Raw genomic sequence first — 16,734 nt, forward strand, 5'->3', positions numbered from 1 at the left:
CTGTGACTCTTGATTCAAATTGGAACAGTTTCATCTCATTCCCACTGGCTGGGGACTAAGGTGGAGTGTGCAGAAGGGTTTTCAGGTTGCAGGCTTCCCTGAGTGCCATTTTGTTTTGTTATAGAACACAAGTGTGACTGGCAGAGGTCAGCATTTGTTGGCCATTTTCAATTACCCTGGAGGAAGTGGTGATGACAAGGGGCACCTAGAGTATTGTTAGGGAGGGACTTCCAGGATTCTGACTTAACAGCACTAAAGGAATGGCGATACGATTTCAAGTCAGGATGGTATTTGACTTGAAGGGGACCTTGTAAGTGGTCATGTTCTCATGTATCTGTTCCTCTTGATGACAGTGGTCATGGATTTGTAAGCTGCTGTAATAATGGCCTAGCTGTGTTACTTCAGCACATCCTGATGCCATTGTCTATCCATAGTAGAGGGAATGAATGTTTATGGTTTATTAGAAGGAGTGCTGATCTTTCAGGCTGCTTTCTCCTGGATTGTGTGGAGCTTATTAAGCTAGCAAATGGAGATTGTTCAACACAGACCTGACTTGTGCCTTGTCGATACTGGATAGAATTCTGAAACTCTGATCTGTTTTTGTAAGCACTACATTTAAACTTTTGGTCCAATTCAGTTTCTATCTATGCTAACCCCCAGGACTTTGATACTGAGGGATTTAACAATAGCAATCCCATTGAATATCAAGGGGTAATGATTATATTTTCCAATCCCTTAACTCTGGCACTGAGCAGGCAACATGGCCTTCAGGATGCAAACTCCCAGTTGGGTGAAGTAGCATCTATCCCTCTATTAAATCAATGTACCTTTTAACTCCCCCACTGGAACAGATCCTTATACCACAGCCATGGTCAGTTTGCTCATCTCCTGTGTGGACCCTTCTCTTGACCCCATAGATTGTTAGAACCACAAATCTTATGAATAATTGCAGAACTTGAATCTCCTTCATTGCTAACTCTTGGGTTCCCACACCATCACTTACAGTCATGCCTTCCAGTCCCCAGAGTACACACCAAACCAGATGTACCTAGTCCAAGAGTGCGACTATATCTTGGAACAACCTGTCCAAGTAACTTACTCCCAACAACCCACCCCCACTCCTTACCTCCCCACCCACCGCCTCCAGTAGATTAACTCGGAGCTGATTTCCTCAATCAGTTGCCATGGATGTGGTGGCTGTGGTTTTACAATGTTCACTAGTTCATACATCCTAAAGCTGCAACACATCACCTGGCCTGCCATCCTTACTGTATTTTATTATAGTAATTACATGTCAAGGTCAGAAATAACACGGAACTGTTATTTATTATGGGTGTCCCTGAAAGAGACCATCCACCATCAGCTTCATTTGGTATCTCCTGTAGTTCAGACATCAGATACCAGGCTTCCAAAGGATGAAGCCTTCCTGAAGAAGGATTTATGCCCGAAACATCGAATCTCCTGTTCCTTGGATGCTGCCTGACCTGCTGCACTTTTCCAGCAACACATTTTCAGTTCCAAAGGATGTGACAAACATACCAGAGGCAGACAGAAGGACCGCCTTAAGGATGTGCTGAAAGTTGACATGAAGAAGTGCAACATTAACATCTGTTCCTGCAGAGAGCATTGTTCTGGACTGACCCAGGTGCAGGCAGAGTCAGTGTAAAAGATCCCAGAGTCTTCAGACCAAGCAAGAACACTGAGAGGAAGTAAATGACAGACAAAAGGAGAATGACTTTAATGACAAAGTTAAAAAAATCCCACAATACCACGTTATAGTCCAAAAGGCTTAATTGAAAGTACAAGCTTTCTGAGCACTGCTCCTTCATCAGGTAGCTACTGGAGCAAGATCATAGGACACATAGTAAAAGATCAAAGTGTCATAAAACTGATGTGATATATCAAACAAACCGAGATTGCTGTTAAGTCTTTAATCACTTAGAAAGGGGATGCAAGTTTTGAGTGATTAATATGTAAAACCCAGAATTTCTTTCAAGTCACAGCTCTGAGATAACTTAAGGTTTTATCAGTATATAAGAAAAAGTGACATATCAGCTCAAACAATGCATTAAAGGTGTGAAGTTAGAGTCTGTCTGTTTCCCAAACTTGAATCAGACTGGTTCTATTCCCAAAGTAGGAAATTATAGAATGTCACTTGGACTGACTGCCCACAGATTGTGTGCTTTTTGTACAAAATGGAATGTATCTGCAAATACAAATCTGAAAATGCAAATACGCCCCATTGACTTATGTACGTGTGTCTGCACGTGTGTGTGAGAGAGGGGGAAAAGGTATGTGGGGGGGAGAGTGTGTGTGTGTGTGTGTGTGGGAGACAGGGACAGTGTATGGGGAACTGTCTGATAGATATGTGCGCAAGTGTGACAAAGTACAGTATATGCCTGTGAGAGGATGTGCACTTGAGTGTGTGTGTTTGTGCGTGTGTGTGCATATGAGAGAGGGTCTATCTGAGTGTGGGTGTGTGTGTAGTGTAGTGGGGTCACCTGTAGTGGGACATGAACCCAAGATCCCAGTTAGACTATGCTCAGCAACTCTGCATTGTTGGGTATCCCAAAGTCAGCCATCTAAAACAGTCACCTGAAGATCCGAGGCCGAAAGTAACTAGACATCCTACATGACAACAAATAGCTATTGGTGCCATATAAATTTGTAGGTCTTAAATCAGACATTTTCAGATTATGGAGGGCAGTAAGCTGTGAGAGATAACCGAGATAAGGAGTTACATTAAGAGAGTTTAACGAATGAAACTCTGAATTTAATGAAATGCTCATCACCCTATTACAGCTTTAACCTACTGTGCTTACATGTTTAAACTCACCACCTGCTCACCTAAATAATGCCTTTTGAATACTGGTCAGCTATTGAATTAAATAAAGGGACTTTAAAAGGCAACAACTTCTCCCCACTTCTGTATCAAAATCCAAGATTAACAATCAGTCTTCAGCAAGGAACACGCGGTATTTTTGTTAAAAATCCGCTTTTGTTTTGTTTATCTCTTCCATCCACAGAGAGGTAAAAATAATTACAGCCAAATTGGAACAAGCCATTTTCAATCGATTGACGGAGAAAGCTTTGTAGCTAGCTTGTAGTTTGGGATTTCTGAATCAGATCTCTGTGGCAGCTTGACATGAAGTCAAACACCAAGCAGAGATATCCCGCCCGAATCCAAGTCCCACTCCGCTCTCTTTCCCCATAGTCTTGGTGCCTCTGTGCCCTCACAGTCACGATCCAGAGAAACAGGTGGGAAACTGCACCCTGACTGATGGTTTGGCTGTCACTCAGTTTCCCAACTGAATGAATTTGCCGTGTTCCGCGCAGATTTAAAAATCACACAACACCAGGTTCTGGTTCGACAAGTTTATTTGGAAGCACTAGCTTTCGGAGAGCTGCTCCCAGTGATTCCAAGAAAAAAACTGTTGGGCTATAACCTGGTATTGTGCGATGTTTAACTTTGTTCATCCCAGTCCAACAACACCGTCTCCTCCACATTAGCGCAGATTGACAGTGTAATAGGATGTGATTAAACCTTTCACATTGTTCAACAGGGTTTATTCCTTCCTGTATTTAACCTGACGCGGGTTTACTAAGCGGTTAACCGCCAACATAAAGCATATTCCATAAGCGCGTCCACTCCTCCAAGTGACACTGGAAAAACAGGACCCAACCGTGTCAAGTTTTGGTTTTTATTTGATTTGGGAAACAGTGCATCAAACATGCCTTGAATTAGCGTCCCTTGTGTTGAGTGAAGAAAGGCAGTCTTCCTCCAACCAGCAGTAGGCAGAATCTCCCAGGGGACCGGACAGTTTAAATGCACTTTGAAACTTGCTCAGCAATTGTCAATGGGCAGGTCGATTCTCCCCTGGTCTCCACAGTTTCTGGAGGGGTTTTTTCTCCCGTAGTGTTAGCCCATAATCCGCCGGTCATAGCGGCACCAACAGTAATTCGAACTCTATCCCAAAGATTCCCATGTGGGGAGGAATGGTTGGGAGCAGGAATGATACACAAGTTCCTCCCAATTTCAGACGGCGTCCGTCCACACCCCCCTGCCCGTCACTGTCCCGAATAGGTCCCACCTTTACCGAGGTGAGAGATGTGGACCAGGTGGGAGAATACGGATGGTGCCCGCTGGATTTGGAGACAGACAGTGCCCAGGGATGGGGGTAGGGAGGGATATGGGCAGCACCGACACTGTCCCAGTCCCTTAGGGGACCACAGCCCTTGATTCCTGGGGTCTCTAGTTCCCCCCGGGCGAGCTACGCCAATCTGAAAGCTTACAGTGTTCCACTCTGTTGATCAGACCATCAATCATCAGGACGAGCTGGTCAGATACAGCCCTCCCCCTGAGTGTACAGCTGCAAAGCCAGGTATCACTTTGGAAAGAACTGAACAAAATGATTTGGACAGGATGTGAAATGGGAAGAGGGATATTTGAGAGATTGCGGAGATGCTGTATGTCCTGATGGGAAAAGGGAGAGAGAGGGAGAGAGCGCCAGCTAAAGGCGGAGAGAGTTAGAGAGAGAGAGAGAGAGAAAGCTTCACTCACTCACACGCTCACACAGACAGACAGGGGCTGTAACACGTTCAGTCCCGCAGTTCTCCTTCTCCACTTTATCTTCCAGGACAGGGCACCAGAGGACAAGACTTCCAGACTGAGGGCTTCTGCTTAAAGGAGGAAACGGACGGGGAGACCAGCAATTTCGAAAGCTTTAACTAAAAGCAAAAAAAATCCGACCAATGCACAGTGTCCCAGCGGCGACATGAACACGTTACTTGCCTGGGGCTGTTGACAGTTCAGTTCCGGAGTTGCCCTGGACCTGACCATCAGGAAAACTGGGAATTACTGACCGGCAGAAAGCTCTAACTGGGAGAGAAGGTGCCCCCAGAGTAGGAGGGAAGTGCAATGGACAGCCTGGGAGCTTGGTGGAGAGTGGCGGGGGGACTGTTGGCGATCTGGACCGTGTTACTGGGACCTGGCCAGGGACACTTCGCCGACCAGCACGTCCACTCCAGCTTCATCTACCGGCGCCTGCGGAACCACGAGAGGAGGGAGATCCAGAGAGAGATCCTGTCAATCCTGGGGCTCCCTCACCGGCCCAGGCCATTCTCGGTGGGGAAGCACAGCTCGTCCGCCCCGCTCTTCATGCTCGACCTGTACAACGCGATGGCGAGTGAGCAGGAGCCGGAGCGTGGTGCGGCCCGGGGCTCGGTGCCTTACCGAAGCGGTCTGAGCACCCAGCGGCCTCCCCTCGCCAGCCTGCACGACACCAACTTCCTCAACGACGCCGATATGGTCATGAGCTTCGTTAACCTGGGTAAGCGCTCGCTTTCTGACTGGGAACTCCGCGATGCCTCCCCTAAACCAACGTGCTTCTTTCAAAGAGGCTTATAATTAACAGGAGAGAATAATTTTAAGTCTTGGACTCGCTCCTGATGCTGGGCTGAGCTTTATCTAACTACCTCCCTCCTGAAACCCCTCTCCCCGTTCCCAGGTCGAGAGAATCCCCTCCAATTTTGGCCGAATGTTGACCCGCTAACCAACTCCAAACACCAAGGGACAACGTGAAGGTACATTCCCCAGTTTGGAAGGAACTGTTCCCCCTCCCACCAAAAAAAAGTAACCCATATCTACGGGATCATGAAAACTGCATCAGGGTACCCTTGACCCTGCACCCAATCCATCCAAGAGTAGAGATTTGCCACAGAAACTGGGAATAGATGAGCTTTCTCGGTGACTATTAATTTCGACTTTCAACTCCTTCCCCTGTCCCCTCACTCCCCCCCCCCCCCCCCAGTTTCGGAGCGACAGTTTCAGCCCAGGTTTGGCAGATCCGTTGCCTAAACCTGCTCATTGTTTTAATTCTTTTCAAAGTTCAGCGCGAATCGCTAAATCCTGCAAAAAAAATCCCCCTCCCACCGGGATATTCCCGTGTCAAAAGGGAGGTGCAAAACATTCCTTTCAACAAGAAGCCTAAAGCCTGTGTTAAAGGTGTTTTTGTTTTGTAAGTGACATTTTAGCCAGCTGGTTTGAACGGTAAACAAACGGTGTTGCAGGGAGACTGAATGAACTGTACCGGCTCCTGTATTGAGCTGCAGCTCTTAACGAGCTGCCATTCAAACGGCGATCCCCCTGTTTCTCATCCTGAGCAAACACGGAGTCGACAGCTTGAGGGAAGTTGGTAAACGCTGCCATTTCATTCGAGCCAGTGTCTAATAACATCCCTTTCCCTCGGCGTGCGCTGCTGTCATTCGCTCAGCCGGATTGCACGGAGGATCAAAGGCCGTGAACCGCCTGCGGCAGATGGCTGACAGAGCATCCCAGATACTCCTGCCTTTTAGTTTCGGAGGCAGAACGACTTTCCACCCCCCCCCCCCCCCACCTCTGCCCAAGTGAGCACACTGCACCGAGCTCAAGAGTTCATGTCACCAGCCAGCTCCCTGCACATAAGCGCCAGGGACAATAATTCAAGGTGGAAACACAAAGCTTAAAACTAAGCTCCCCTTTTCACCCCCACCAAAAGCAAATTCCCTCCCTTCGCCTAGACACCATGCTTGGGTGTAATAATGAATGAGAGAAATCCACTTTCATCTAATCTTTGGTCCGCTTTGAAACAACAGCCTTTAAATTAACAACAACATTAATTCATTCCCAGTCCATGTATATTAAATTACAGGCATAACTTGGCACAGGGTTGCTATTTTCTGTGGTAACATATGTTAGAATATCGTGTCTATACAACTTAGTTCAATTAGCAACTTCACTCCCAGCAAAATTGTTATAAACCTACTGTGCACGAAACGTTTTGTTTTAACATCAGGATGACTGCAGCCAGTTCCGAGTCAATCGGATGCTGCTTTATAATGCGTTTAATCCCGTTTTGTAAACGTACCCTTTTCGTCATTTGGTCCCTGTATTAGTTTTAAAATTAAAACAACTCGCTAAGGTGTCAATTATGAAGCACGGACAAAGGCTCCCCGGGAGGTTTCAGGGCAGCCGTGACCCTTTGAATCCTTTCTAATTATTTCCCATGAATCCTCCAGAGAAGGCGGAGGCTGGATGTTTAAGGAAAGTTTAATTTTGCTGCTGCTTCATTAGCCCTGCAGCTACAGGAGGTTAAGCCTTTGTACATCGGCAGGTGGAGGGAAACATTCCACATTCTTTATTGTCACTCGTTCGATCTCAGAGTATCGAATTCTGCAGAGACGAACAGTTCAATAGCACTTGGCAGGAACTGATTACACCCTGAATATTGAAACTCCTGCAACCAGCCCTTGCTTCTCACGGAAGTTAAACCCCCGTAATTATCTCAGAGTTTTGAAATGGAACGTTCAAAGTGGGCGAATTGCACATTTTATTGAAGGGTTATGTTCCAGTGCGATTTTGGTTTCTTGTTCTGCAGATAATTCGATTGTTTGTACAGTCACAGAAGCAGGTCGTTCGGCCCAAACAGTCCATGCTGGCATTTCTCCTCCCATCCATCCTCATGAAACTCCGGCAGTAAAACCTCTCCCTCTAAATTTACTCAACTGGCATGAATACTGCTGGGCTCAAGTACCCCCCCCCCCTTTCTTTTCCACCAGCTGGCTGAGGAGGTTCCTTCTGAATTTCTTATTTGATTTATTGGGGACTTCATAACATCGTTTTGCTTATTCTCACAGTTAAACAATTTTGTGTCTGACTACGCTGTCAAAGCCTGACATAAAACTGCTGTTAACTGCTGTAAGATGATATAATGTACCTCCAGGAAATTTGCTCACTACCTTCAGCAAATTGTTCACGTGAAGTTTCTTAGTAGCTTGGCAAAAAATATAACTGCATGTAGTTTACTCACGACACTATTAACACCTTTACTTTGGATATAGTTAATTGCACTTTCGGATGGCGTGTTGGGCAATGCCATGAAAATCTAGGGAGTTTTTTTTATTGAAAAGAATTATTTATGGGATACCGGTGTTGCTGTAGTTTTGTCTAGTATCATGATTACAGATACGTAAAATAAGAAACACATTTTGCTCAGTTTTATACTGTCAGAAATATAAATCGCAACAGTTCCACAACAAGCTGTTTGCTTAGTAATACATTTCCAAAACTAAATGTCATATTCCCAAGCTCGCAGTTGAATGAATGCTGATGAAATGAGTTGTTAATGCAGTGTTACATGTATGTTATTTGTAGCTGACTAACTCCAAATCAAACATTCCTGTTGACTAGAGCTGTCTCATCTCTGTTGCTTCACCATCAGAACGTTATATTGAAAATTGTTTTTTACTATTAAGAACTTAATCAATACTGAAAAAAAGGCTGTGTGACAAAGCAGCTACATTTGATTATCAGAAATGGTCCTTAAGTCAGATCTTGTTATATTGGTGAAGAGGTAATCATACCTTGATTGAGTTTATAACTTTTAGTAGTTATTTGCATGTAAGCATAGAAAAACTAATTACAGTTACTGAAGACAACGAGACAATTATTAAACAGGAGCTGTAATCCAATAGCTAATGTACTGTTTCTGTGATTCCACATATTATATTTAATGAGCTTTATTATTTCTCAAGTTTTTATGCAGAGATCATTTCCATTACAGAAGTTTTGAGGCCAGTGTTGATTTAGTAAGTGTCAAATGAACTGCAGCCTTGATATTAACCCACCTTTAATGAATGAAAGGACATTAAGGTGTTAAGTTGTGACAGTTAAGCCTTTGAAAATGTGAAAAGTAATGTTAAATTAAGGGGTTCTAGCAATAGTTAGTGCACTGCATGAGTGCCCCAACTTGGAGTTTTGCCACACTACATTGTGATTGTACTGTTTCGATCGGGAGTCCAATTTAAATTGAACGGTTGCATGTGCGTTCCTTTTCTAACCTGCAGCTAATGTGGCTGACTGACCCTCTTCTGCTCTGTAGCCCATTCTCCTGCCAAATTTCTGGCTTGGCTCCCCAACGATCTCTGGCAGTTCCCTTGTCATTTTTGTTTTCTCACCTAACAGCAGGTGAGAAAGAGAAGTAATTATGTTCTTGAAGTTAAATTCATCAGGACCTCAATATTCCTGGACTTGCTGCAAACGGTAAAGCTCATACAACCGTCCCCCAAAAATTATAAGTTTGTACAGTTTTGTTTGCACAGATACATGCACACAAGCTGGCTTACATTTCAAAGATTGATTACCCATTTGGCAATGACATCCAAACTACAGTAAATATTTGGTCTTGCAATCAAAATTGTTGCAAATATAATGAATTTTATACTATAATGACAGTAACATATTAAATTTACAACTAACTGTTGAGTTATTTAGCTCCTAATCATGAAATAAGGCCAGTGCGAGTTATTTATATTGTATGCAACATTGAAACGGTTATTTAGCTTTTAAGGCTGATTTATTGACTTAGTGTGTGGATGCATAGGTCGAGAAACTCAGTGAGTTTGTACCTAATCTACATAAGGCAAAGAGCATTGGGCACATTTTCTAAACTAGAAGCGTGTTACCTGCTTCACTGACAAAGGATGCAGCGTAAGTGACCATAGCCGGCGGCAAAGATGTGTATGAGGTACTTTCCGCATGTACATGCAGGACTTTAAGTCTGTTTATGGATCCTTTCCAAAGGTTGGGCTCCCCAGCTCCACCTGAACAGTATTAGTTGCTATGTCTGTTGCTTTTAACATCACTAAGTCTGCATGTGACCTTATCAATCATTCTTAAGGGGCCTAAACAAAAGCTTTGTTCATTATAGTTTTCCAATGTGGAACTGGAAGGAGCAGGCCTGATCATGTCTTGGGTAATATGTTTCCCTAAACTGACCACGTTTGGCAGATTATCTGATGATTATCACATTGCTGTTTGTGGCAACTTGCTATGTGCATATTAGTTGCTGCATAACGACATTATAATAATGGCTATACTTCAACAGTACTTTGTAATCTGATAGAGACTGATATTTAAAAAGAAATTCAAACTAACAGTTAATAACTGAAAAGGATGACATGGCAAAATTTCACTTCTTGGATTTTTCCTGTAATTATCAACCAATAACAATATCATAAACTCTAACTTTGCAGTCAATTTATGTACTTAAGGAAGGGAATGTTCCTCTTTTATACTTACCATGTTCTCCACAGAATTACATTTCACAGCCGTTCACAGACACTTCAAGCTTCCAATGGATTCATTTGTTTTGCCATTGCACCAAGTAAGAAATTCGCATGAATACTTCCAGGCATTTCACTCAGATTTCAGAGTTTCCAAAATCCACAGCCAGCAGGAAAGCCCCCTCAGATGGCTATGCTTAACCCCACCCATGCCAGGACAAATGCAGCAGATTCCATAAATAGCTCTGCATTACATCTCATCATTACAAGGAGGAGATGGCCTCTATTGTCTTTGGAAATTTGCAGACTCTGCAGCCTGTTCTCTCTGTTGACCATACCAATAGCTGTTCTTTTCCACTCTGTTTTCTCCTCTGTCCAAAAGCCTTGAGTTGGTAAGTCTACTTATTGTTAGCACAGCCGCCCTTGCCTGTTGTTCCCACATGTGAGAACCTTACACCTTGCTCAGCAGGCCCTTTAGCTCGCCAGGTTTCTTGCCAGGCAGAATTTGGAACAGTCACATGATCCCTACATTCTAGCCTGGACTTAAAGGCACAGTCCAAGACAGCATAATCATTCAAATCTCAACTATATTGAATGTAAAGTACCTTGAGGCATCTTAGAATCCCGACAGAGTGGATGCAGGCCATTCAGCTCATCGAGTCCACACTGACCCCTCAAAGAGCATCCTCCCCCACCCCCCTCCCAGACCTACCACTGCACCCCATGTCTGCAACACTACATTTTCCATGGCTAAGCTACCTAGCCTGCAACCTTCAGACTGTGGGAGGAAGCCAGAGAACTCAGAGAGAACTCACGCAGATGCAGGGAGAAAGTGGAAACTCCACACAGACAATCACCTAAGGTTTGAATCGAACCTGGATCCCTGGCACTGTGAAGCAGCAGTGCTAACCAGTGAGCTATTGTGCTACCACTGTGAGGATGGGTAAGATGTTATGTAAATGCAAATCCGTTTCCTCTTTATTTCAGCATTGTTTTAAATTCAGACCACAAGGTTTTGTTGCAAAGAGCATTGGTGTTTAATCCAAATGCTCAAGATTGTAGTTTTAAAATTACATCATTGGATATTAGTAAATCAAGGCAAAAATGTGTCATCATAAATTCTTCAGTTCTTTTATCCATAACAAAAACCTGATAGAATTTGCATAATAGCACTGCTACAAGAATGTACGTCAAATTTCGGGTTGATTCTTTCACCTTTTAACATTATCTAGAGAATACTTTTGTTGATGAACATCGTTGACTCAGATACTGGGGGAAAGCAAATCTCTGATGTTGATGGAGACCAGAGTCCTCCTGCTCCATTGATGCTGCATCAACAGCACTTCAGCTTTGCAGCCTTTGTGATAGACACACTTTCTTACCAGTACCTGGCTGGGCTCTGGCCAGCATCTCCAGAGAGACAACCTGCATACTCTATCCCTCCACGTTATCTCCTTCTCGGAATGTGAATCCAGGGTTATGGGCCTGAGAGTCCACTATGGTGGCAGACTTCTAGTCAATAGGTCACCAATCAGTTTCATTCATTTGAGCAAGGCCATTTCAATATCTTCTCAGCTTTGGACAGATTTTAACTGTGGGACAACAATCAAATGGTTCAATGCCTCTGCCTCCTTCCCAAACACAAGGACTCGGTTATCTGGGAGCTGATCAACCACTTCTGCTTTTACTGTATCTCATCCAAAGGGGCCGACATGTTAAACATTTATTTTCGGGTCTTATCTCATCAATCGGTCATCTGTGAAGGGGAAGAAACTAGAGATATTTTAGACTCTGAGAGCTGAGAGATTTAACAAAGCTAGAGGACACAGAGATGTCTTTTGCTTGTACTGGCGAGATTCATTCCAATGGAGATCATTTTTCATTCCAAGATTTATACTTTTCCACTTGAGTACCTTGAAGTCTATTTCTCTGCTTCAATTGCGTTTGAACCATTTTGGACAACAAAATTACCCTATTCTTAAGGTGAGGAGTGTTTAAGTGTGGATACTTGGGTGCAATTTGCCCACAGAGCAATCTTCAGGCCCAAATATGATAGATTCTGTTGCTTCCATTTGAAGTCTCTTTGTTGTTTTCTTTTACATTCTGAGTCCAATCACTTGTTGATCTTGGCCACCTTTTTATTTTCGAACATTTGGTGCCAGTTCATTTTTTCAACTTGAACATCCACTGGTCCGTTGGTTTGTTGAGTAGTTTCTTTTCTTACTGGCTGACTGTTTAATGAGTTCGACACTTGATGACTTTTCATATCGCGTGCAATCCAGAAGTTAAAGGAATCAAGGAAATTGATAACCAGATAGACTCATGCCAGTCCTTTACTCCTTCAACATCTGCAAATGTTGTAATAATCAAAGACATAATTAATAGTGACTTAAGAAAATCTTGGCTGAGATGTATATGTAATATATGTGCTGTTTACTTTTGAAACCATGCTATTTGTGACCTCTGTGACCTTGTCAGCAGAATTCTGCAAGATTTTCACCTTTGGGGCTTAATATAAAATGAATTCTTTGTTCTCAATTTGTTGATGTGTTTTAATGCCAGTTGTTCACTAGGGACCTTGGTTAACAGTAAAGGTAACATCACATTGCTTAATATGACTGAGGGTGTATCTGTGCTATGCGTCCTATTTATCCTAACAGAACTATACTTGTGTTAATACACCATGTGAGCCTCATCCCACAGCTCATCTATGCCTACCAGCATATCTTTCCATTCCCTTCTCCTTCATGTGTTTGCCTAGATTTCCCTTAAATACATCTGGCACAGGGAAAACAAAATTACTGTAGGTTACTGCTATTTTCGGAAGTTTTCATTGAACTTTATGGACCATTTAAAATATGTTGATTTGATATTACTGTTTGACTATGTGAAAAGATTTAAACTGCAGATCTTTGCTATTTTAGCATTTGTCAGTTGACGTTTTGAAGTGATGTGGAGCAGTTAAAATAATTATTATTATTTCTGAGACCTTTAGCAGCTACATGCAAATGCATCATTAACTACAAGAAAGAGTACACAGGATAAATAGCAATGAATACAAAGTTTACAATTTGGTTATGATACAACACTTTGATCATGCTGTCTCATTGCAAAATGCTCTAAACAGCCAATAACCTTATTACATTAATATTCAGACAGTTTTGTTGGTGTGAGAATAGGACAAGGATGAATAACCTTTCTGCTAAATCTTGAGAATTGTATAATCAGTCTTCATAAAAAGACTTATTACTTCCACATAACACAGCATATCAATTTCTTTTTGCATTCGTAACTGTTTTTCTGAACCTCTGAATTTTGGATTTACTGAAGCAGCAATTCATAGCAATGCTGTGAATAAGTTACTAAACGTAGAACGAGCTTCACAAACTGAGTTTAATAAAGGAAAGATTAATCTTCACAGGGCTGCACTGAATGAGTTTTTCAGCTTTCTTGAATTTGGATCTTTTTATAGAATGAAAGTCTTCTTTCTGTACTGGAAGTTAGAGGCCCAACTGTAGGGGGATTGGGCAATTGCTAAGTGTCTCCTGGTGACACAAAAGTCCATAGCAAAAAGGGAACTATTCAAGGTTTATTCTACTGGCTCAGAGAGAGCTTTGCTGATCTGGGATAGTTTGACTGAGAGCCTGAAGTGGAAAATATTCCATTCCCCTCATATTGACTCAGTCACAAGAGTGGCTTCTGTATGAAAGGAAAATGTCCTGCTCGTGCCATGTTGAACACTCACCTGATGGTTTTAAATTCTGAGAGGGCAAATATTCCCCAGACTATTGTGAATTGTTCGAATGTAAATCTGTTTGACTTCCCCTTCAAATGTCTCCTCTGACAGAGTTTTAAGGCAGTTCTGAAAGGAAGTTGATGATCTCAATGAAAACATCAAGCATAGGAAACTCAGCGTAATCATTTTTAAGATGTGGTTTTATGTATTGACCAGAGGAATATTACACCATTGTTGGTAGGGTGGAGACAGCTCGAATCATCCAGGATAGCTTGACCGGGTGCCAATTTGGAGAATATTCCACTTTCTTGATACATTTTAAAATTCATTCAGAGGATGTAGATTTAACTGGCTCTGCCAGCATTTATTACTCATTCCCTGTGGCTTTAAGAAGGTTGTGATGGACTGCTGTCTTCAGTCCATGTGGTGTAGGTACACCTACAAAACTGTGGGCAGGGACTTCCAGGATTTTGACACCCTGCTGTGAAGGAGCAGCAACACAATTTCAAGTCAGGAAAGTGTGTGCCTTGGAGGGAAATTTTCTGTCCTGCTGTTCCATGCATCTTTCACCTTTGTCCTTCTAGGTGGCAAAGGTTTTGGGTTTGGAAGGTGTTGGGAGAGCCTCAGCAAATCATTGCTGTAAATGCTGCTAATGTATCAATGAGTGGAGTGAATATTCAAGGTTATGGATGGAATGACAATAAAATAGGTTGCTTTGTCTAGGATGGTATTGAGCTTCTTAAGTCCATTGCCATCTCTGAGTTCCTCATTATCAATATCCTGGAGGTTGTCATTGACCAGAAACTGAACTGGATGAGCCATATAAACACCATGGCTACAAGAGCAGGTCAGAGGCTAAGAATACTGCTGGGAGTAACCCAGCTTCTGACTCCTCAAAGTATGTTCACCATCTGCAAGGCACAGGTCAGGAGTGTGATGGAATATTTCCCACTTGCCTGGGTAAGTGTAGTTATCACAATCAAGGAGAAAGCAGCCCGCTTGAATGATACTCCATTCACCACTTTAATGTTCATTGTCTTCAACAGTATTAGCAGTGTGTAATGTCAACCAAATACATTGCAAAAACTATCAAGGCTGCTCCCACAGCACCTTCCCATCCTGGGACCTCGTCTACCATGAAGGAAAGAGGCAACAGATACATGGGAATGCCATGATCCACAAGTTGTCACTGAGTCATACACCATCCTAATTTGGAATTAGACCACCATTCCTTAAGTATCAAAATCCTCAAATTTCCCTCCTAACAATGCCCAAGGGCAATAGTGGAATAAGAAAGCAGCTTTGGAGGTTAATTAGGGATTGCCAATAAATGCTGGCTTAACCAACAATGCCCATATTCCAGGAATGAATAGAAATAACCAAACTTTGTGCTAGATATGACACCAACTAATGGAATGTTTTCTCCCTGATTCCCATTGACTCCAGTTGTACTGGGAATCTTGATGGTACAGTCAGTGTAATGGTACCTTGATGTCAAAGATAATCATTCTGAACTGACCTTGAGTTCAGCTGTTTTGTTTATGTTTGGAGTAGGGCTGTAATGAGGTCAGGAGCTGAGTGGCCTGAGAATCTGACAGCAAGGCAAGAAGCATTCTAAACAAATATCATTGGTTTACAATTGGCTTTTGGTGTTAGAGAGCTACATATCTGTTACTTAATGAGCACAAAACAATTTTACGAAATTTCTGAGCTTTATTACAGCAAATTAATGAAGAGGTAACAAATATTTGGAAGATTGGATAGCTTAGCGCACAATTTTGGAAGGTTTAAATTCACACCTGGATTTTCTTTTCTTTTTAATTTAACTGTTAATGTTAGCATAGTCATAATACAATATTATGGAGTTATATTTTACTGAAATATTTCATAAAAATATTGGCTGCGAAATGGTAACTGAAAGAAAGAACAGGAAAGAACAAAATCTCAAACGTGAATGACATTTTTGACAGATCTGAGCAAATTCTTCCTCACCCAAGCAACGATGAATAGATTTTGGGGTGGAGTGGTGGAGGACATTGGAATAATTTGAGAAACAACTGGATGATGTCTGAGCTGGAGTGTTTTAGGTTTGAAGAGAGATTGAAGAGAGAGGTTGTTTTCCTTAATGCAGAGGAGATTGAGAGGGGACATAATTTGAGATGTAGATAATTGAGGAGCACAGACTGGGAGACAGGAAGAAACCTCTCCCCTGAAAGGAGGAATCAATGACTGGGGGGCATAAATTTAAGGGAGGGGACAAAATGTTTAGAAGATGTGAGGTCAAGTTTTCTTACTTGGAGGGTGGTATGAATCTGTCTGAAAAGGTGTCAGAGGAAGAAACCCATAACATTTAAGTACTCAGATGTACATTTATGATGTCAAAGCCAACAAGGCTATGTGCCAAATGCTGAAAAATGGGATTAAAATAATTAGGTGGTTGTTTTTGATTGGAGCAGACTTGATGGGCTGAAGGGCCTTTTTCTGTACTGTAGATCTTTGACTCCATATTAAAATGGGGAAGGTCATAGATCATAGAATCCCTACAGTGTGGAAGCAGGCCCTTCAGCCCAACAAGTCCACATTGACCCTCCATGGAGTAACTCCCCCAGACCCATTCCCCTACTATCCCATATTTACCCTGAATGATGCACCTAACCTGCACATCTCTGAACACTATGGGCAATTTAGTATGGTCAGTTCACCTAACCTGCATATCATTGGATTGTTGGAGGAAACCGGAGCACCCAGAATAAACCCATGCAGACACAGGGAGAATGTGCAAACTCCACACAGATAGTTGCCCGAGGCTGGAATCAAGCCACCATGCTGCCCCACGTCTTTTGGATCCTTTTGGATAAATGAACTAAAATGGACTGAATGGTCTATGTAATTATCTG

The 16,734-nt window shown here is 42.6% G+C and overlaps 1 protein-coding gene across 1 annotated transcript in view; it reads left to right on the plus strand.

Annotated features, from left to right (window-relative positions):
* Positions 1 to 4,502: 4,502 nt before the first annotated feature.
* The window catches only part of bmp5 (bone morphogenetic protein 5), a 132,465-nt gene continuing 120,233 nt past the window's right edge, over positions 4,503 to 16,734 (plus strand). The window contains exon 1 of the mRNA XM_060852788.1: positions 4,503 to 5,330. Within this exon, the coding sequence (XP_060708771.1) occupies positions 4,919 to 5,330 (412 nt within the window). The 5' untranslated portion in view covers positions 4,503 to 4,918. The remainder of the gene's footprint in view (positions 5,331 to 16,734) is intronic.

This window comes from Hemiscyllium ocellatum, chromosome 3, assembly GCF_020745735.1.
Source record: "Hemiscyllium ocellatum isolate sHemOce1 chromosome 3, sHemOce1.pat.X.cur, whole genome shotgun sequence".
Classification (NCBI taxonomy): Eukaryota; Metazoa; Chordata; class Chondrichthyes; order Orectolobiformes; family Hemiscylliidae; genus Hemiscyllium; species Hemiscyllium ocellatum.